The following is a 22,842-nucleotide window of genomic DNA, read 5'->3' on the forward strand; positions in this document are numbered from 1 at the left end:
CCATTATTGCCCATACGGGTATTAGCTGGCAAGTGGTAGTCAAAGTCTGCGGTGGGTCATTGAGCTAAGGCAGTTTGGTTCTTTTGTTTCTAAGCCCATTTTGGTTTTTGAAATCGGTTAATATAACAGATAACCGAGCTCCCTAATAACAATGACCTCAATCTAGTAAAGTACGAGATGTTGATCACTAATTTGATACTTTTAATTACTTTTTCAACTCAAATGCATGAAGTATGCCGATGGTTTTAAGTCATGACCTACTATAGTATCTAATATAGTTTCATCATCATTCATCAAGCAACAATCATAATTTTTTTTAAACATTCTTCTTTTGTTTTAGAAAAGCTGTGAGAATGACAATTTTTGTTTAAATTCAAAGATAGTTTCAATTACCGAAACATTAATCTAGCAAATTCATAATTTCAATGTCGACTACGCAACAATGCGCTGAAACGTTTTGACATTACCAACCTCAAAGCGAAAGTGCGTTCGTCAAGAATACGTGAGCAAAAACTATAGAATACTAAATGTGGATATCACTGTATGTTGGACAAGGGCAAAGTTGACGAAACTTCCACGAAAACAATGCGAATAGATGAGACATTGACGCTATGTTGACATAGTCTGAATGTAGTCTGTGTGCCTAATCCTATGCTCTGTAATATATCATAATATGTTTCAAATTATAATTATTAAACTAGAACGTTTTCGATTTCAATTACTTTTTTGGAGTAAATGAAAATGGCTTTTGAAATCGTCGTGGCTATTATGTACTGTTTAATCCGTCGGGGTCCAAATTATGTAAGCAGGAATATCTAAGAAAGTGTGTATTGATATGTGCTCACGAAGAACTTTCATGATAAAAGAATAACACCGTCTAGTAAAATATAATAGCGAAGAATTTATTAATGTGGATAATTATTTGTGGTAGTGCTTCTGGAGACATAGTGAAAATGCTTCTTCGAGAAAATTACGCGGTGCTCATATCGTAGCTGCTTCAAGTTACATCTCCAACCCAGGAGACGGGGCAACGCAAACCCACCGTAGACCCTAAGTATGTTCTATCGGATCCTCCCGACCCACTATCCTTGAGTGATCGAGTACTCCAAGCATCGGTCATTGTTCTCGTGGGACGTGCAACCTTGCATATACACATATTGACTGGTGGTAGGACTTATTGTGAGTACGCACGGGTAGGTACCACTACCCCGCCTATTTTTACCGTGAAGTAGTTATGCGTTTCGGTTTGAAGAGTGGGGCAGCCGGTGTATATATAATGAGACCTTAGAACTTATATCTCAAGATGGGTGGCGTATTTACGTTGTAGATGTCTATGGGCTCCAGTAACCACTTAACACCAGGTGGGCTGTAAGCTCGTCCACCCATCTAAGCAATAAAAAAAAACACAACCCGTTGAGTTTCTCGCAGTGTCTTCTGAATGGGTAATTATTCCGATCCGGTGGTAGATTCAGCGAAGCGTTGCTTTTGCTAGGGTTACGTTAGCAAGTTTTCCTAGGTGAGCTCAACTAGCAATCTGCATGTAGTTGGAGCTTTTTAGGCTTCCCAATAATTAGGTAGGGCACTAAAAAATTACTGCATACTGTAACGACATGCCGTCCCTATTTTTGCGGATAAGCAGTTGTGCGATCCGGTTTGAATCGTGGAGTAATCGTTACAATTTAGTTCTGATCTCTATTGCCTCAGGTAACCTCTTAATACGGAATGAGCTTGTCTACCCATCCCCAGCAAACAATATATTAGAAATACAGAAACAAACAATGTTATTTTTTGTCAACAAAATCTAGCTTATCCAGAATGAATAGTGTAAGGGCCTGGCCACAGCTACTGGCGGTGCGTTTTGCGGTGCGTTGCGAGGCGCGGCGGGCGGCGTGATTTGCGGGGGTATGCCACAGCTAGACTAGTTGCGACGGCGGCGGCGTCAGAGGTGCACGTATTTAGAAAGCCCTATCAATTTCCCTTTCAAAAGTGGCACGATATTACCTTGAAATAAGTGCGTTCTTAGCTGAAGATATTATTCAATCAAGAATAGAAGCGCACCCAGTTAGAAAAAGAGAGAACTTGGCGAATTTCACCCTATTTATTAGGTATTATATTAGGAATATTAGGAATATAAGAACTATCCCGATAAATAGATTATTAATAGATTCAACCTTCAAATCTCAATTTACCATACGTGTTAATTGTTGATAAAGCCTATTCTCTTAAAAATTATTTGATGCGCCCATATCCACCGGGTAGTTTAGATGCGGAACAAATAATTTTCGACAAAATATTATCCCGGGCAAGTGTCACAATTCAGTACGCGTTTGGTATTCTAACTAATAAATTTCGTATTTTTACGAAAAGTGTAAAGGCAAACAAAAAGCACGCGATATTGATTATAAAGGTTTCGTGCCTTAAAAGAAAGAGATGGAGACAGAGATGCAGATTTTCAGCAGTTTGTTTCCCAGTTTGGAAACTCCAATATTCACAATAGCGTACGCAGATCAAGACGGAAAATCGAGCAACGGTTCAAGCATCTAGAATACGAAATCAATTCAAATTTCAAATTTTATTTCAATAATCCTATCCAAGAGTATCTAGGAAACCATTAGTACCAGAAAATTGTTGTTTTATTTCGTCCCACATTTTTTTATAACATGCCTATATTTATGATGTGGATGTATTAACATCCATATTTCTGGTCTACTCAGTATTTCACTAATGAATTGTTCCACATCCATTATATTTTATTAGCTCAACGCGCGGTAAAAACAAAATGATTTGTTTCGGTCGCGCGATGCCTCAATGCGTCCACCGACACCGCCGCGCGCGCCGCTCTGAACTGTGGCCGCCTCCATATTGTCTAGTACATTTGTTTCACTCGCACATCGTGCAGCTCGTCACCGCCAGATGTCACGCGCCTCTCACCGCGCCTCGCAACGCACCGCAAAACGCACCGCCAGTAGCTGTGGCATACTTCATAGGTTGTCTACCATTTGTTTTTGCCGCTCCCGCTTGCCGCGCCTCACGACGCACCGCAATTCGCACCGCTCTCGGCTGTGGCCAAGGGGTAAGTAATATCAATGTATATAGAGACACGCAACATTACGCAAACGCATATTGTTCTTTTGGGAAGGTTACGAAAACGCTAGCGTTTATTTGCGCTCAATGGAAACATGTCTACGTTAACCATAACAATTAGATTGGTTCGCAGTTGAAACAATGGTATGGGTGTTTGTACTTTATCCTTTGGAGTGTGCAGCTCTGAAATTAATTGTTTTAATAAAAAAACTAGATGCACCTTGGTTATGCAGTTTCTCAATTTAATAATACTAGATGCTGACCGGTTTTTTTGGTAACGCCATCTTGTTGTGTCTTTAAAGCGGTTAGTTGCCCTCAGTTAAGAAAAATAGTATTATTATTCGCCAATAGATATCGGGAAGAGTTGATTATTGAAAACACGAATAAAACAATATTTTCTGAAAATAAATCGTAGCTAGATCGATTTATCGCCCCCGAAATCCCCTGTATACTAAATTTTATGAAAATCGTTGGAGCCGTTTCGGAGATTCAGATTATATATATATTAATATACAAGAATTGCTCGTTTAAAGGTATAAGATAATAATAAGCCACGTATAATTTTTCAAGACTAAAAACTAGCTTATTTCTTAAAGTTCCTAAAAAATAATAATTAAACACTAAAAAATTTTGCGCATTTGCGGTATTATTATAGCATTTAAAGTGTTATTCTATGATCATCGAATACATAATTATATTCATGTTTGATGTCACGTAGTCAATACTTCAAATCACTAGCTTATGTTTGTAAGTTATTATGAAAGATGAGCATCATTATGTTACTAAGTGAATCTCTAATTTAAAATGTATTCGTAGTTGAGTGAGATTTACAATGTTTTGTGGTTTTTTTTAAATAAAACCTTATAATATTGAATTGAAGTCGTCGTGGCCTAAAGGATAAGACGTCCGGTGCATTCGTATGTAGCGATGCACCGGTGTTCGAATCCCGCAGGCGGGTACCAATTTTTCTAATGAAATACGTACTCAACAAATGTTCACGACTGACTTCCACGGTGAAGGAATAACATCGTGTAATAAAAACCAAACCCGCAAAATTATAATTTGCGTAATCACTGGTGGTAGGACCTCTTGTGAGTCCGCACGGGTAGGTACCACCACCCCGCCTATTTCCGCCGTGAAGCAGTAATGCGTTTCGGTTCGAAGGGTGGGGTAGCCGTTGTAACTATACTGAGACCTTAGAACTTATATCTCGAGGTGGGTGGCGCATTTACGTTGTGGATGTCTATGGGCTCCAGTAACCACTTAACACCAGGAGGGCTGTGAGCTCGTCCATCCATCTAAGCAATAAAAAAAAAATATATATTAATAGTATATTGCAAAAATTATGTTACTGAATTCATTACGGTTCACATACAATTATTCATGAAGTAGACAGTTCCGTTTGACAGAACTTATTTGACATCTACATTTTTAATCAAATTTCGTACATATGTTAATGAAAAAAAAAATGATCTTGTTTCCTATTCGCAAATTAAAAAACAAAAAAAAACATTCCAAAATTATCATATCACATGACGCGAACACACGGCGATGACCTCACATACCGGACACTGGTCGACCTTTGCCTCACAACATCCTGAATGCTTTTTCGATACGTATAAAGTCGAAGAAGTCACAGACGAACATTAATATACGTAATTATAATTCGGAGATGTGTTATTTATTTATTTTTTCAAAATATTTTACGCGACGAACCAATCATTAGAATAATAAAGTGGCTTATTTTATTTCTTTACGAGTTCGTACCGGTGGGTAGCAACCTGTATATTTATGCTGTAGCAGTAATTCGTTTCGAATCGCGTTCCGATGTAAAGGGTGAGACAAATCAAATCAAATCAAAAAATTTTTATTCAACATAAATGAAAGTACATACTTGTTGAACGTCAAAAGAACTACCGCCAATTCACAAAAACTAGCCTCCGTTCTGAGAAGAATTGGCAAGAAACTCAGCGGGCATGTCTTTTTTTTTAATATTAGATTTTATGTTTTTTTAATATTAGATTATTATTTTTTGTTACAACTATACAATTCAGATTTAGATTTTATTTAGTTGATGTCTATGGGGCTCCGGTAACCACTTAACAACAGGTGAGTGGTGAAAACGTTCATTCATTTATACAATGGGAAATAACACTATATAGAATGCTGTTTATAAGAATAATATAAAACATAAAATAAAAATATTCACAAATTTCACGTTGCCGGGTTTATTGTTTAATAATAGAGATCGACATAGGCAATCAAAAGCATATATTGTGTTATTAAACGTAATTTTATTATCATAAAGTGCTTGTAAAAAACGAAGCTATGGGGAAATTAAAAAAGTAAATTCGTATTTTCTACTGTTTTCATGTTTACTTGACCTCTTCTGAGTCCGCACGGGTAGGTACCACCGCCTTGCCTATTTCTGCCGTGAAGCAGTAATGCGTTTCGGTTTGAAGGGTGGGGCAGCCGTTGTAACTATACTGAGACCTTAGAACTTATATCTCAAGGTAGGTGGCGGTATTTACGTTGTAGATGTCTATGGGCTCCGGCAACCGCTTAACACCAGGTGGGCCGTGAGTAAGTCCACCCACCTCAGCAATAAAAAAAAATAGATGTTCCAAAAGTACATGTCTGTCTATAGCGCCATCGCACATAGCCTCTTTAACTTCATAGTTGGTGTGTAATACATATAAATTACTGCTAAAGTATGTCATATAGTCATTCCGTCTTATGTAACAACCGTTTATATTCACTGGTTCTTAATTAAGGGCTCTCAAAATTTACTTTCGTGTGACATATCAACTATTACCGTAGTAAAGTTTTGAGCAGAAATATTCAGGATCGTCATCCTGGTACCGTCGTACCTAATTAAACTTGACGATTTAATCTGACTTTTATTTTATTGTCATTACATTATTTCCGACGTTTCAAATAGTTTACGGTTTAATATAATGACAGCAACAACAAAAAATGCCGGACCAAATCGTAAAAATAATTGAAATTATGTCTAAGCCTCGATAAAAAAAATCGAAGAAAAAACTAAGATTAGGCCTTCCCACTTTAAAAAATAATAATGAAAAATCAATATCAATTACAAACAATATGAATATCAACTTGCTTGAATCAAAATACCACACCAACGTTGAACACACAACGACGGGCTTGAATAAACAGTATTGTCAGCGGTTAGGTAATCGTTTTCCCCGAGCTACGGATACTTTTCGCAATCGCATTACCACATCAGGTCTCGGCTAATTGTGAACGTCAGAAGCACTTGAACCGTTACCTACTCAAAATCTGTCTGTTTTGTTAGTCTCTCGGCTTTTGGTGGGTTGTAGTTTACCTGACTTTTGCTTAAATGCATTTAGGCAGCAATAACCTGTGTCAGATCGATGATTTTACAGTTACGTATTTCAGCAGAACGAAGTTATTAAGGACATTAGATTTTTTTTATTTTTTATTGCCTAGATGTGTGGACGAGCTCACATCCCACCTGGTGCTAAGTGGTTACTGGAACCCATAGACATCTACAACGTAAATGCGCCACACACCTTGAGATATAAGTTCTAAGGTCTCAGTATAGTTACAACGGCTGCCCCGCCCTTCAAACCGAAACGCATTACTGCTTAACGGCAGAAATAGGCGGAGCGGTGGTACCTACCCGTGCGGACTCACAAGAGGTCCTACCACCAGTAATTACGCAAATTATAATTTTGCGGGTTTGATTTTTATTACACGATGTTATTCCTTCACCGTGGAAGTCATTCGTGACCAATTGTTAAGTACGTATTTCATTAGAAAAATTGGTACCCGCCTGCGGGATTCGAACACCGTTGCATCGCTATATACGAATGCACCGGACGTCTTATCCTTTAGGCCACTACGACCTTTTGTTTGTTAAATATCATGTTATTTAAAACTAAGTGTCGATCGGCAATCTGACATAAAATCTTCTGGTAGTGAAATGAATGATTTATCAACAATACTAAGTCAGTGTTATTAAAATTAAACCAACGATAAACAAAGATCGTTCACTTAGTTAAAGCGTTTCTGCCTCGGAATAATTAATTATGTATTACGGTCTGTAGGGTGAAACGGTTTTTTAGGATTCTTAGAGTAACAATAACCACTTAGCGCCAATTGAGTGCGAACTCTAGTCTTCTTTTTCTCCACCTTATCTCACTAGGTGGGGTCGGCACAGCTAATTTTTCTCTTCCATTCTCTTCTATCAGCCGTCATCTCAACACTCACTCCTCTCTCTCTCATATCGTCATTCACACACTCCATCCATGTCTTCTTCGGTCGACCTCTTCCCCCTTTACCTCTAGTGCGAACTCTAGTCATCCAGTAAAAATAAAGGCGGATCAGCTATTACTGTAGACTAGATGTATGTTTTTAGAAACGTCTAATAAAAAAAGCACTGTACGCTATGTAGGCAAATAACTTAGTAACATGACATACAACAGAATGGCTTTATACATATAATAAAAGTTCCTTGATATTTAGTAATTAAATGAAATGAGTTTTATCGATCCATTAATAAATGAATACTGCCTTGCTACTTTAATTTTTCATGCTTCGAAAATAAATTTTCGTGGATTTTAAGTTTGATGAATATTAAAAAGGATAAATAAATTATTGAAGTAGTATTTAGAATAGCTATCTATTTTTACGTGAAGTATTGAGACGTCGGTCTGTAATAAATTGGAACTTGAATTAAATTAGAATCAATTTAAGATATTTAGATAGGTATGTTTGTATTAATTTCAGAACGAAGCGTCAAACTCAATAGCTAAAAGAAAAAGGTATGTGAAACCTATATTCTTTTAATATTTAATAAAACAGTGACTTTCAAAATAGAACATGCTTTCTGATTTACGTACGCGTGAATCTTAATTTTCAATACTGAATTCTGGTTAGTTTTAGGAAGTAAAGAGATTTTGCACAATTATTTAAAAATATAGAGAAGTGCACAACAAGATGGAGGTTTATCAAAAAATATCATTGTACAAGTAAACATAACTAGATTAGTTTAAGAGCACATTGAAGAATGGTAAAATTTAAATCCTTATTAATTCCTTAGACGTGGCGAATCAGATACGTTTCAAGCAAAGCAAGTTTAATCTCATCATGTATTATTTTGGAGTATGTTAGGCTGATGTCTATGTAGTACATGTATAAGTTAGTCCGCATATTCTAAGTTACAAACCACAACATATCATTTTCAGCAATAATCGGTATTAAGCGATACTTTAGCTTTTATTATATCTATATATTAATACGTGAAGCAAAAACTTTGTATCCCTTTTTACGAAATTTGCACGGACGGAGGAGTATGAAATTTTCCACACTTATAGAGAATATATAGAAGAAGTGCACTATGCTAATATTTTTTTTAAAATATTGCATAAAATATACATTAAATTAATAAAGAAAACATTACACACACTACATACCATATATTTGACGCACACACGCATGCATACCTACTATTTATTGTCAAACTTTGGTTCTTGACGTCTGTCGTCAAATTGAGATTAAATGTTGTTTGTCTTTGTTAATATTTTTTATAGTGTAGTCTTGGCGAAATTTGTGATTATAGAAGTATAAAATACAATCATAATAGTGTAAAAGCTTACAATTACAATTAACTATAGTCGAATTTCGACTACTGCGGGACCTCTAATAACATTAAATATACAACAGCAACCGACTATAGATAGATAATAATAGCTCATTTTTCACACTTCTATTATAATACAATTATAGAAAGACCTAATATAAATCGCATGGCGACAACGTTGACCTCTTACCGGTTTGCCGGTTTGAAGGATATAAAATGATATTGAGAACTCATATCTTAAGCTGCGGGATTAACTTTATGATCTCTATCTACTTAGGTAACTACCAAGCATCACGTGGTCTATAATCTCTTACACCCATATAGAACAATAAAAAAAAAGTATTTAACTATAAATTAAAACCTTTTTCATTATAATCTTCGGGCCAAAAAGTCAATTTCTTTTAATCCAACACATAGAACGTTGCGTAATCATTTTAAAACGGATAATTACAAAGCCGCGAAGAATAAAGTTAATTCTTCACGTTAATTTTACGTTTCATCGCTTCGTAGGCGGTCTCCGTATATTATTTATAGTTTTCTATCTATTTCTCACGTTTGTAATTAACGTGTGCTTAGTGATTATTGGTTTCCCGAGGAGAGGAGACCAGTTTGCGGGTTTGATGCGTAAATAATATCTATAACTTAAATTTATGATGATAACAATTATAAATCAAAATTCAATTTGAGCTGTTAAAATGAAAATCACTATAGGCTGTTAATCGAATAATATAATTTAGAATAAACATATAATTACTTTAATTTGATACAAATCAAAAGTTGTTTTTCCAAAAAAAGAACTTTGATAATAATAATTCGCGCCTTTTTTTCATTTACCGAAACAAATTTCGCACGTCCGTATTGCGTGTGATCACATCGTAAAATCGGTTAATTTTCGAACTAACTTTTTTTCTTGATCCGTTGGCGTATACGATTGAAGTGTCAACATTGATTACAATGAAACAGCCGTATACAATGTAATAGATGGTAATAGCCTTTAGTTTTTTGCACAAATCCGCTTAGAGTAGTGATGGTTCAGTCACGTGGCAGTTTTTTGTACGAATCTCACGAAACAGGTGTCTGCCTGTCTTTTTTATAACGTTCGTTGTAATAAGGCGTATTTGTTTTATTAATTTGCTTAGTTTGTTGTTTAATTCGAAGTGATGAAAATTCCAATATTTTGAGGTTTGGTTCCTTTTTTTTTTCAAGTTTATATTGATGCTATTATTTTATGTATAATAATACACACACACACACACACACACACACACACACACTCAAATGTGATGTCTACATTTAGAATTTAATTCGTTTTTTATCTTGTTCTATCAATGACTTAATGTATTTACTATCTATGTATTTACTATATAATATATTACTATATAAATGTATTTACTATCTACCAGCGAGAAAGAATTAAAAAGAGATATCTTGCTGAGTTCGTGAGCAGAGCATCGATCAATAAATACTTTTCTGCTGGTGGTAAGACCTCTTGTGAGTCCGCGCGGATAGGTACCACCACCTTGCCTATTTCTGCCGTGTAGCAGTAATGCGTTTCGGTTTGAAGGGTGGGGCAGCCGTTGTAACTATACTGAGACCATAGAACTTATATCTCAAGGTGGGTGGCGCATTTACGTTATAGATGTCAATGGGCTCCAGTAACCACTTAACACCAGGTAGGCTGTGAGCTCGTCCACCCACGTAAGAAAGAAAAAAACTTATAGGATTAGTCAACCAATGTTGTCATTGAAAACAAAGTAAAAATCAAGTAATAGCCAGCAATTACCAATATCATTACAAATCGTTATTACAAAGAATGGCCGTGCGGTGGGAGACTTCGGTTCTCTTTCTATGCATTGTACAGCATGTTCCATGAAGAGGGTTTTGAAGAATTTCTTGAGATGAGCCGATTGTCTCCTTTTTCTTTCGTTATAGCCAAACGTCACCGTAACAGAACTCATCCGAGGTTCTCGGAGATTATTTCTGCTATGCATCACGCGGCATTAAAATGAAGTATAGGGTATAGTGATATTCCGGCCTATCGCTATCGATATCATTCGGTCGGTCATATCGCGCGGTGATCATTCAACATCCGAATGACTCCGTATTCTCGTTTTTTTTTAATACTAAGATGGGTGGACGAGCTCACAGCTCACCTGGTGTTAAGTAATTACTGGAACCCATAGACAACGCAAATGCGCCACCCACCTTGACATATAAGTTCTAAGGTCTCAGTATAGTTACAAGGGCTGCCCCACTCTTCAAACCGAAACGCATTACTGCTTCACGGCAGAAATAGGCAGGGTGATGGTACCTACCCGTGCGGACTCACAAGAGGTCCTACCACCACTAGTTCTATAAATTTGCCTATAAATGCAATAAAAGTATCCGTGTATTTTTCAAATCTTGTCCATTGTTCATTATTATGATTGTTTATTAGTCGGCTTAAAGTGAAGCGTAATTAATGTGTCGATAATAAGTAAGATCGGTTGATTAGACTTTGATTACTTCCTAACGTGTGTTTGTAATGTAAAGGTCAGTTTGTACAAACTACTTAACGTTACAATCTATTAAAACACATTAAAGACACACACAAATGTATCTACTTTTTCTGATTGTGTTTTTAATGTAAATTGTGTTTTGGTGTGCAATAAAGTGTATTCTCTCTCTCTCTAAAGGGAATCCACGATGAAGCGTTTTTTGTTAAGACGTGAAGGCGAGCTATGATCTATTTAATTATTAATAATTAGCTACCGGGGATCATACATGTCTTATAGCGTGGATATAGTCGCCACCATCTGTATGAGCTGGATATTCAATTAGCTTTATAATACGGTAATTCCATTCTTTTTTTATTTTGTTATGATAGGGGGTGGACGAGCTCACGGTCCACCTAGTGTTGCCAATGGCATTGATAATGGCGCCGCCCATCTTGAGACATGAGTTCTAAGTCTCGGATTTACAGTATAACGGCTGTCCCACCTTTCAAGCCGAAATGCATCACTGCTTCTTGGCAGAAACAGGTTGGATGGTAGTACCCATCCGTCTGGATCACTAAACGCCCTACAATCATTAAAAAATCTTCTGATAATACTGACAAGTGTGGCCCTACAATATGCTCCACCACCAGTTCAAATAGATTATATTGCAGACCATAAGTTTGATCTGATCATCGGCTGGTATGAAAGGATTTTCAAAGATGACCAAGGCTATACTGATCAGTCAGATTTAAGCAAAATTTTAAACAGAAAAACAGCAACTGACGACAAAATAAGAAAACAAAATTTTCGGGTCAGTGAATTTATTTATAATCTAAATTTCGCTGTTAATAAGGAGATAAAATATCCCATCTCTTCGAGCTAGTTTTGCTAATTGAACGCAGTAGGGCATTTTATCGTCGTCTATATTCCTACCCACTTTAATTTCCTAAGTTCCTGTCCCGGAAGCAATCATGCGTTTCGATCTGTAATGTACTTGTAGAATAGTCGTGAATACTCTTAGGAATTCCGCACGTCTCAAGGTGGCTAGTGACTTTCTAGTTGTGATTTTGGAGAGGCTTAAACGACGAAAGGGAAGATCTTCCACCGAGCGGATGATATTGCTCGGTAGACCGACGGTCCGAATGTTGTTGTTCGGAACTTGTATATATGCAAGCTTATCTTGAAAATGTCGTAAGCGAGATTCAGGCATCTGTCAAATATCTTGCGTTGTATGATGGCTACCCGCCACAGTCATATTTATGGGCTTCGGTAGCCACTTAATACCGAGTGGTACATAAGTTCCTATGTAATATTTTAATTAAAAATAATCTAATATTACGGTTAATAAATTAAAAAAATATGGTATCTCGAGATATTACTTTAATAATTATTCATGCAGACGCGCTTTATTCGACGTTACTCGTAAGTCACGACGTGGAACACACAACATACAAACCCACGGCGAATAATTAATTTCTATGGTATGCCGTTAATATTTCCTACATTTTTTATAAGCTTAATAGCTTCCTCGTTTATTAATTTGTAAAGAAAATTATCATAATCATGGTTGCATCCAACTAAGTATACTTTCTCTTAGAAATAATGTCATTGATTATTCGGGGCTCATTCAGTACATTGGTTATTGGTCTCAAGTGAGTACTTGTACTTACTTTGAGATATGTTGCTGAACTTTCAAATGCGATTTAAAATCACACCCTTTAGGTTACAGTGCAGGACTTCTTTGTAGGCGAAATCGGAAGTATGGTTGAATTCAATCGTGTCTTTTTTTTTCTGGTGACCCGGATGAATACCAGCTTCACCAGAACAGGTGGGAGGCGTTTCGACGCCTATTGCCGTTTTTATATTAGTGTACATTATCCGTATGAAGCTGCTTAACATATCGTTTGAATTGAGTGTTGTTGCATATTATAATCAATAAAGTAAATTGTAACCAAACTAGACTTAACGACTGGTTAGCCTTCGGTTAGAAAATGTAGTTACCACAGACAAAATCATTATTATGTTTATCTGTTTATTTTCGTGCAGGTGTTCAACTTTGGTGTCTCTTTATATCTTACATGCGCCGGTCAAAGGCGTATTTTCAAGTATTTCAACTTTTATTTGCTTTTACTGGTGTCAATAGGTTAAACTCTCTTTTTCTTGTTTTGGAATAAGGGATATATCCTTAATACCGGTATACTTAAATGCCTTGTGGTATGTACGGGTTCTACTAAGCATTTCAATCCAGTTAGGATCTGTGCCGTAAATAACACAAAAGTTGTATTGTTTTTAAGTTGTGTTGTGTTTAAATAAAAGTAAATTGTTTAATATATATGTCATCACAAACAGTTCAAAAATACCGCAAATGAAACCGGACAAAGTGATTCCGCCAAATAAAATGCTAACTAATTAATGTTATACGAAAGTAAGCCTTATTAAGTCGTGTTTAAAAATCGGAATAACTATTAATGCAAGTTATTTAATGGCGTGTAATCTTGTGTAATAACTAAGGAAGGAAGAATATATAACTATAATACGGTAATGCTGTTATGATGAGCACGCGTGATCTTACGTAATCGTCTAGTGACCGTAACATATGAGTCTAGTCATTGTGCTAGTAATTTACTTTTAGATTAAACTGTTCTCGACCGGTAATTTATTTATCGCGTCGACAAAAGTTTACCGAAGTCAAATTTCGTAAATTACTTTCTTTCTATTGCATATTAACAGTTAGATAGATTTTTGGTATTACTAATAATAGTGGAATAAAATAGAATAAAAGTGCTCATAGTTTTGATCCTTCAAACAAGAGCACATGACTGGTTGGCGGTAGAACTGGGTAGAGGTTAGACAGTGAAGATAGACACAAGGGTTCAAAATTATTTCAGTGTAATTAGATACGAGTGAAGAACATTAAAATTTTTAATTTAATTATTTTGACATCTATATATCTACTTCTAGAAGTAGTATTCGTGTGTTATTTTGTATATGGCGTTCTAAATTCTATTTTACATTATTTATATTTTCTAATAATATTTTTCCTAAAATTCGTTTATAGATAGATATCTGTGCCTATAATATCGTAAAACAAATTTGAATTGGAAAAGTTTTGACTATTGATCTTAAGCTTCTTTGAATTCTTATTTGATGTATTTATCTGATTATCAAAACTGTTTCACAACCAATTGCTCTCCCTAGAACCGATGAAGTGGCAGTATGTGAGAAAAAATCGCACAAGATCCACGTCAGGATCTCACGGGTGTTACACTGAATTCCATTATCCTCAATCTTTGCATACAAAAAGCTTTGAACGGCCTGACCCACAACTACAAAAAGAAAAGCACCTATCTCTCTTCTTTCTTTCAGGATTCGAACCAAATTTGCAAGTGCAGCACTTATTAAAGTTCAATGGATGATGCGCGATGAAACATATACTACAATGAAGCGTATCCGGGATTCACTAATTAAAAAAAACCGAGTAAGGAAGCCAATAAGGGCCGGATAATAAAAGCGAAGTTGACGCAACATCGCCGTGACACCGACAGAAATGCGGGTCGCGATTGTAACGTGGATCACGCGCGAAAGTCGCTTCGTTATTACGCAACTTACGATACCGGATTACGCACGCTCATTCCTGATAATCGTTTTAGGGAGTGTTTATAATAGCTTAATTATCTATACTTAATATTATAAAGAGGAAAGATTTGTTTGTTTGTTTGTTTGTATTGAATAGGCTCCGAAACTACTGAACCGATTTGTAAAATTCTTTCACTGTTTGGAAGCTACACTATTCCGGAGTGACATAGGCCATAATCTTTTTTGAAAAAAATTAGGGATCCTTACTAAAACTCCAATAATGTAACCCAAGGTGTAAAAAAAATTACCTAAAAATCCTAAAATATTCTTTACATCGCGTGCACTGCGAAAACTATTGATAACAGAATAAAATAATGTACTACGGCTTTATAGAACAAATTATTATTTGCAAAAAGTGTCGCGACAGCATATGTCTAACTATTATAGTTAAGTCGCAATATGTGTTCTATTGTTTAAAAAATAAAACAACGTTAAATATCATTGATTTTTGTTAAAGACCCGAGCGGAGCCGAAGCGGGCCGCTTGTTCTCTAATAAACAAATGGTAGAATTGGTTTAAGCTGTGACAGTAGCTTGGTTATTGTTCCCTGCGATCAACATTTGTGTGCGAAATATGAGTTTTTTAACTTCTCGATCGCGTAAAAGTTAACTCAAATTTGTATGGAGTTAGAACACCACCCCTAGCGGCAAACGAAAGAAGCTGTTCCAACTCCATACAATTTTGAATATATTTTGAGTAAATGTATATTTTTAATTGGTTTTCCGTTTCTGCATAACGGCAGATCAATGAGCTTACAGCCCAGCTGGTATATAAACTGTTCATCGGTTCTCATATATAACATAACGCGAATGCCACTGCCTACCTTGAGACAAGAGATCGAAAGGGTGGTGGTACATATGGGCTCAGAACACGTGTTACCACCAGTAAATGCTTGGTGAATGTTACTGTTTATTCTCCGACCAATTCCTGAGTTGCCTTTTACGATAATCACAGGCAGATATTTATGGATGCTAAGCTGACGACATCCAACATACTCGTAATTAGATAGCTACCGGAACACAAAGATTCCTTTTATTGCTTAGACGAGTGAACCCTTACCGCTGACTATTACCAGTAATTACGCAAATGATATTTTTTGCGCGTTTGAGTTTTTACACAGTTTTACCACAACGCGTCACCATCCGATTGGAGATATGAAATCAAAATCTCAAGCGCATTCGATTATATGGCCTATACCACAAATTAAAAATCATGACTGTTTCACGTCGGGATTTAGGCAGACCCCTATTGTTAATAATTAAAAGTATTTCTAAATGTTGAGTTCGGTATTCGTTGCTTTAAGTTTTTTCGATGTTCCTTTTTAGTTTAAGTTAATTGTGTTTTAGGCGGTATACAGGCTTCTAGTTCGTGACTTAGGCTTACTACCCGCTTTACCGAATACAAGGTCCCGTGACCCAGTTGAATTTGAACCGACTAGGCTTATTGTAAACCTTTTACCCTTTAACCAGTCGTTGGTGACCACGAAAACTGTAAAGAATTCGAAATTTTGTAAATAATATAATGACAGTAAAAACCGAGATTAAATGGTAAAAAAATGTTTTAATTGTATCTACGACTCGCGAAAACTGAAGAAATTACGTGATGAAAATATTGGCTCATGATAAAGTTAATCGCATTAGTTTTTAATAATATGTTAGATATTCAATATGTTGTTATCATGCACGTGCATTAAATTAGAAAACCTTCAACTGACAGAGGTCAAGTAAAAAAAAAGCTAATTACTGCATCATTCTCCATAATGATTTGAAGCAATCAATTTTACTGTAAATCATTTTGCTTGATTACGAGCAAGCGCTTTGTGTTGTCATTAGGCACATGTAATATTATATCCAATGATGAATCCTTGACACAAATCATTTTTCGTTTATTTAGCTTGTTTTTAACGCAATGGAAGTGTCAAAATTGCCTTCGATCTGTAAGGGCGTGTAAAGTGTTTATTCTAGGTCAAATAATAGACAAAGATTCGTCATAGCGTAAAGTTTTTTTTATTTTTTTGTTTTTTTATTGTTTTGATGGGTGGACGAGTTCACAGGCAACCTGGTGTTAAGTGGTTACAGTAGCCCATAGACATCTATAACGTAAATGCGCCACCCACCTTGAGATATAAGTTCTAAGGTCTCAGTATAGCTACAACGGCCACCCTAGTCTTCAAACCGAAACGCATTACTGCTTCACGGCAGAAATAGGCGGGGTGGTGGTACATACCCGCGCGGACTCACAAGAGGTCCCACCACCAGTAATTACGCAAATTATAATTTTATATATAATAGGGCGGTTTTATTACTCAAACCGATGTCTACTAGACAACTATTCACCGAAAATAAGAACAAAGTAAGTAAGGAGTAGGTAGACTGCTTTCCATTTGAATTTATATCAACAATTTTTCTTGTAAATTAATAAACTAGTAAAATACTTATGTACATACCTGTATAAATATACAAAGCATACATTAATTATAATTTTAAAATACACGTAATGTAATAAATATACTATTAACATCAAATATTACGTAAATATAATTACATAAATGAACATTTGTAAGAAATAATGTGTGTTACCCGTACGTACGTATGCTGTAAGAAGAAATAAAACAAATCTGTCATTTATGTTATGAAAATTTAGCATTCGTTTGAAATAACACAGCGTCGAAACACTTTTCATTGGTCTCAAAGGTGACTTGTGTGTTTATATTAATTTTTTAGCTATATAATATTGGCGAATTCGAAAAATGAATATCAAAATATTAAAAAAGAATGAATGCGCTTATATGTAATTAATAGTTTTTTTTTTTTTATTGCTTAGATGTGTGGACGAGCTCACAGCCCACCTGGTGTTAAGTGGTTACTGGAGCCCATAGACATTTACAACGTAAATGCGCCACGCGTCTTGAGATACAAGTTCTAAGGTTTCAGTACAGTTACAACGGCTGCCCCGCCCTTCAAACCGAAACGCATTACTGCTTCACGGCTGAAATAGGCAGGGAGGTGGTACCTACCCGTGTGGACTCACAAGACGTCCTACCACCAGTAAAATCTAAACTCATTCAACGTCGGTTTTGAAATAAAATTTATTTGTGTTCATATTTATGTAGAAATAACCAATTAAGCTATACATCCCACGCAGAAAAAAAAACCGATTGGCTAAATATTAATCTGTGAAGAAATTCGAAATATCGTAAAAAAACGTTATAAACGGATTTGTTAATCGGATGGAATCCACCGTGAAAATTAATTAAAACATGATGGATAGCGGAACTTTTAATAAATTTACTCATAAATAGTGATCAGTGTAAACGAGGTTGTTGACATTTGATGGTAGAAAATTTAAATTTTTAATGAATAACTAAAATGTGGTCTTTTCGTTTAACAACAATGCTTGCAATGCGTTTCATGTTGACAGATTAACGTATGTTATTTATTGTTCATCGTGAAGGAGCTGTATTGTATTTTCATAAATAAAAATTATATTTAATGCTACTATGCTCTATTCTCTATGACTCATAAGATCAGCATTGATTCCCGCCATTTCAAATTTTCATTAAATGTTTGTGACTACAATTCTCGTAGTATTATTTATAATCACTATGGTTTATTATCGCAAATAAACTAATTAAAAAGAGTACTTTAAGACTTCAACTTTTATTAGGCGTACTAAAAATCTTCGATGCGATTAACATTTCTTAGACAACATTAGTTAAGCAGTTTGAAATAAGCTGTACTGAGATAGATAGATAGCTGTAATAAGAGAAAAACCGTGTTTTGGTGATTTACTGGTGGTAGGACCTCTTGTGAGTCCGCGCGGGTAGGTACCACCGCCCTGCCTATTTCTGTCGTGAAGCAGTAATGCGTTTCGGTTTGAAGGGTGGGGCAGCCGTTGTAACTATACTTGAGACCTTAGAACTTATCTCAAGGTGGGTGGCGCATTTACGTCGTAGATGTCTATGGGCTCCAGTAACCACTTAACACCAGGTGGGCTGTGAGCTCATCCACCCATCTAGCAATAAAAAAAAAGTTTTAAGGATTCAACTAATTCGTTTTTTTAGCGTATTATTGTTTACTTTCAGGTACAGGTCAAAATTACACAGATATATCTGTACTTATTTGATGGACACATTAAATATTAATATTCTTTTATTTGCATAAACCCAGGAAGTTACAAGATGTCCGTATTAAATGACACGGTTGTGTAATATTCTGGGGTGAAGCTATTCGTATCTATGTGGAGCATACATGTACATAATAATATGTAGTAGATTGGGTTGAAAAGAGTCAAACTTTTATTTTCATTTGTTTTGAATTTCGATGTAACACGTTATTTAAAAATTGATTCGGTTTTGATTTTTGTTCATAGTGTTTTTATTAAAACAAAAATTTACATGTTTTATTTGTTAAGGTTTAGACATTTTTATGTGTTATTTTTTTTGTAAATTTTTATATAATACAAATTTTACAGATTGATATAGGTAATGTTGTTTTTAATTAAACATTCTTATCAGTGTATAATTTATTGAATATCATATTTATTTCACCTTAGCCCCGAATGGCATTGTCCTACATTTTGTAGTTGAAAGGAATTTCGCTAATTTGGCGCAGTGTCATTGTCAACATTTTAATTCCCTAAGTCCATATTCGTCGCTATAAATTATCTAATGAGTTTTAATGATAAAACCGGAAATTAATGTAAGTTTTTGGAACGAAGTTCCTTATGGGACGATGCGGAGGGGTACGCTAACCGGGAAAAAACGTCCGTAACGTAAGATTTTTATTAGTAATGCACACAATTTATGGCTTAACTTTGTAATAACGTACAAAAAATAACATATTTGTATTATATATTTTTTATAAATCATTGTGAATAAAATAAAGTTGATAACTTTGTAAAGTGGTTTTTTTTTTCAATTAAAAATCATAACAAAAATGTATACCCGAATAATTATTTTCTTTATACCTCGAATAGAGCTTAAAATGAATATTTTTATAATAAGAACTTCCGGTGTTCCACGACACCACACATTTTTTTTTAATTACTAAAAAAATCCGACTTACGCTTTAAATGCTCCCATGTTGTCGCCAACAATAGTCAAACGAACAAAGGACACTCAATAGAACATTTACCCTACGAAAACGAAGCTGAGAAGCACGACTTCTTTGAACGGAATCACTTTTTTTTTTTATTGTACATTCGAATGTAAATAAAATATAAATGTGCACGAGTCGGTGGTGTGATGAGCGCACACCGGTCGCGACGACCGTGCTGGCTCGATGGGTGACGCGGAATGAGGCTGACGCAGGCTGTACCGCAGCCAACCACCGAGAGAAAGTTACCAAAGTTATCAAACTTCGCGGTTACGTCCGACGATGACGCCTATCTTCCTCGCGCTTATTGCGTATGCAGTGACAAAATTCAATTTTCCGTCCACCCGCTAAATTGGCGCGCCACTGACACAGTGATCGTTCAGAATACATAGGCGTCCCACTTTTTTAGCAGCAAAACATTTACTTTCTTTCGGTAAATAAAACGACTTGATTACATCACAAAGTGCTAAGAGTTGTAAGTGCGTGTGTTACAGTTTTGTATTCGTGAATCTCTAATCTAATCGCTGTTAGCGGTTACAGAATTTTTGTTCAAATAATATTATTGGCTTTTTATCCTAAAATCGAATATGAAAACGGATGCACCAAGTTTTAAAAAATATATAGTATAGCAAATAAAATCATAGTAACTTTAGATCTAGTGTAATTTATATAAATTTTAACGTAATCTTTACTATCATAGTACGCTATAAAAACGTAATTTTCTGATTTGTAAATAATATATGTAATATCAATAGCATTAGTTTGCATACCAAAATACATTTCTACAATTAACAGCTAATAAAGGATTGAAGGGTCTCTAGATATTTTAAATTATAATCTAAGTATCAAAAAGTTGATCACAGAGTTCCGAGTATTTTAAGTATACTGCTGGTAAGTCGAAAAGTCACATGTGGCTATTACCATCTATTTTTTATTTTTTTATTGCCTTTGTAGGCAGACGAGCGTACGCTCCACCTGATGGTAAGTGGTTACCGTCGCCCATGGACTTCAGCAATGCCAGGAGCAGAGCCAAGCCGCTGCCTACTGCGAACATATTTTCTTAACATATTTTCTTTATATCTTGACATCGGTTGCCGAGGTCACCACCTACATGGCGCTAAGTGGTTATCGGAGCTTATAGACATCAATAATGTAAATGCCGCCACCTATCTTTAAACATGAGTTCGCATGCTTCTTCATATTCGAAAGAGGCGGGTGGTACCCACTTGTGTTGGCTCACAAATACTTTATGCTGTAAAGAAATCATACGTTCCACGTAGAATAGAATTATTGTACCTTTTTTATGAATGAGGTATTATTGGCAATCCAGAGGCTTTTCCAGTTTCACCAGGACAGGTGGGCGAGCAAGGGCTCAGCAGGAGGGGTGGGATTTGCTTACAGCTACCCGAGCGCCTCCAAAGGAGAGCTAACATCTCAAGAGTAGCTGCTTCGCGAATGAATCTACTACCGGATTGAAATCGCGACCCGCTGAGAAGATCCAGCGAGAAACTCAGCGGGCTCCATTATTATGCCTAGTACTAGGAACTTTAATTTATAAAAAAACTATTTGATAAAATTAGAAAGAAAAAATATAGGTGAAGACGTATTAGCAATGAAACGTTTTGTGTATTTGAATCGTGATGTTTTCTTTTATCTTGTATCCCATATTTTCATGTTTTTTTTTGCTTAGATGAGTGAACTAGCTCACAGCCCACCTGGTGTTAAGTGGTTACTGGAGCCCATAGACATCTACAAGGTAAATGCGCCACCTACCTTGAGATATAAGTTCTAAGGTCTCAAGTATAGTTACAACGGCTGCCCCACCCTTCAAACCGAAACGCATTACTGCTTCACGGCAGAAATAGGCAGGGTGGTGGTACCTACCCGCGCGGACTCACAAGAGGTCTTTCCACCAGTCATTTTAATCTTTATATTAATCGATCGATTTAGACTCCATTGTTTTAGTTATAGCGGCAATAGCGAAAACACGACATTATACCTTTTTGTTATACGCAAGATCAAGTGGATATGTTGATCGTCATTACATAATGTACGGGTTAATATTTATTCGATTGTAAGTGGTGACCGGCGCAACTGACTTTCACTTTTGCGACGACCCCGACGCGTTAAGAAAAGTCACGTGATAAATCGAACTGGACGTGTGAACGCTTTGTGAAGAGCTTCCCAATATTCGCATTAAATATGAATAAAATTGGACGAGGTTGTATTAGAATAAAAAAAAAAAAAGACATTCTAAATTCAAGGGCTCATAGTGTTAGGTATTATTTGTTAGGTAGTATTAGGTCATATGATACATACGTATACAGGTAGACTTCATAAATTTACTGAATCGTACGAAAAAATGTTTTTTATAAATACTTTATTATATTATTTGACTCCCAACAGGTATAATTTTTGTTTCATTTGTTTCATTTTTTGTAAATTTATGTTTGGAATAAATGTTTACTATTATTATTATTTATTTATATTTATTTAAAATCTTATTAATTACATAATATTTTTTAAAAAAGATATTAAAAATACAATTTTTAAAAAACACTATATAAAAATAGATTGCCGTTGATGGCGGTGTCTACGACACAAGCCACCGGTGGTTAGGACTCCAGAGTGAGAAACCTCCTCACAATGCGTGCAGTATCGAGGATAACTGCCTTCTGTATTAGGCCCTTAACCCAGCTGGATAACGAAAGTTTCTTAAGATGTTGATCGAAACTTTTCGCTATCAAGCCGTGTACCGACACAACTATTGGTTATTATTAACTATTATTATTATTATTAGTATATCGCTACTTATATTTTTTTTACAAATCTATAGTTTTTTTTAATAGTACCGAAAGACCTAACAGCTCAGCAGATGTTTCGCGAATGAATCTACTACTGGATCGGAATCGCGAGACTG

The 22,842-nt window shown here is 35.7% G+C and overlaps 2 protein-coding genes across 4 annotated transcripts in view; one reads left to right on the top strand and one right to left on the bottom strand.

The window, feature by feature from the left end:
* The window catches only part of LOC101742755 (heme peroxidase 2), a 58,774-nt gene extending 38,601 nt beyond the window's left edge, over positions 1-20,173 (bottom strand). Inside the window, exon 1 of the mRNA XM_012695839.4 lies at positions 19,893-20,173. Within this exon, the coding sequence (XP_012551293.2) occupies positions 19,893-19,909 (17 nt within the window). The 5' untranslated portion in view covers positions 19,910-20,173. The remainder of the gene's footprint in view (positions 1-19,892) is intronic.
* LOC101743051 (zinc finger protein hangover) overlaps positions 2,543-22,842 on the top strand; it is a 69,590-nt gene continuing 49,290 nt past the window's right edge. For all 3 annotated transcript variants that reach the window (XM_004932541.4, XM_012695812.4, XM_062673371.1), the window contains exon 1: positions 2,543-3,073. The gene's annotated coding sequence lies outside the window, so the exon portion shown is untranslated. The remainder of the gene's footprint in view (positions 3,074-22,842) is intronic.

Source organism: Bombyx mori, chromosome 17 (assembly GCF_030269925.1).
Source record: "Bombyx mori chromosome 17, ASM3026992v2".
Lineage (NCBI taxonomy): Eukaryota > Metazoa > Arthropoda > Insecta > Lepidoptera > Bombycidae > Bombyx > Bombyx mori.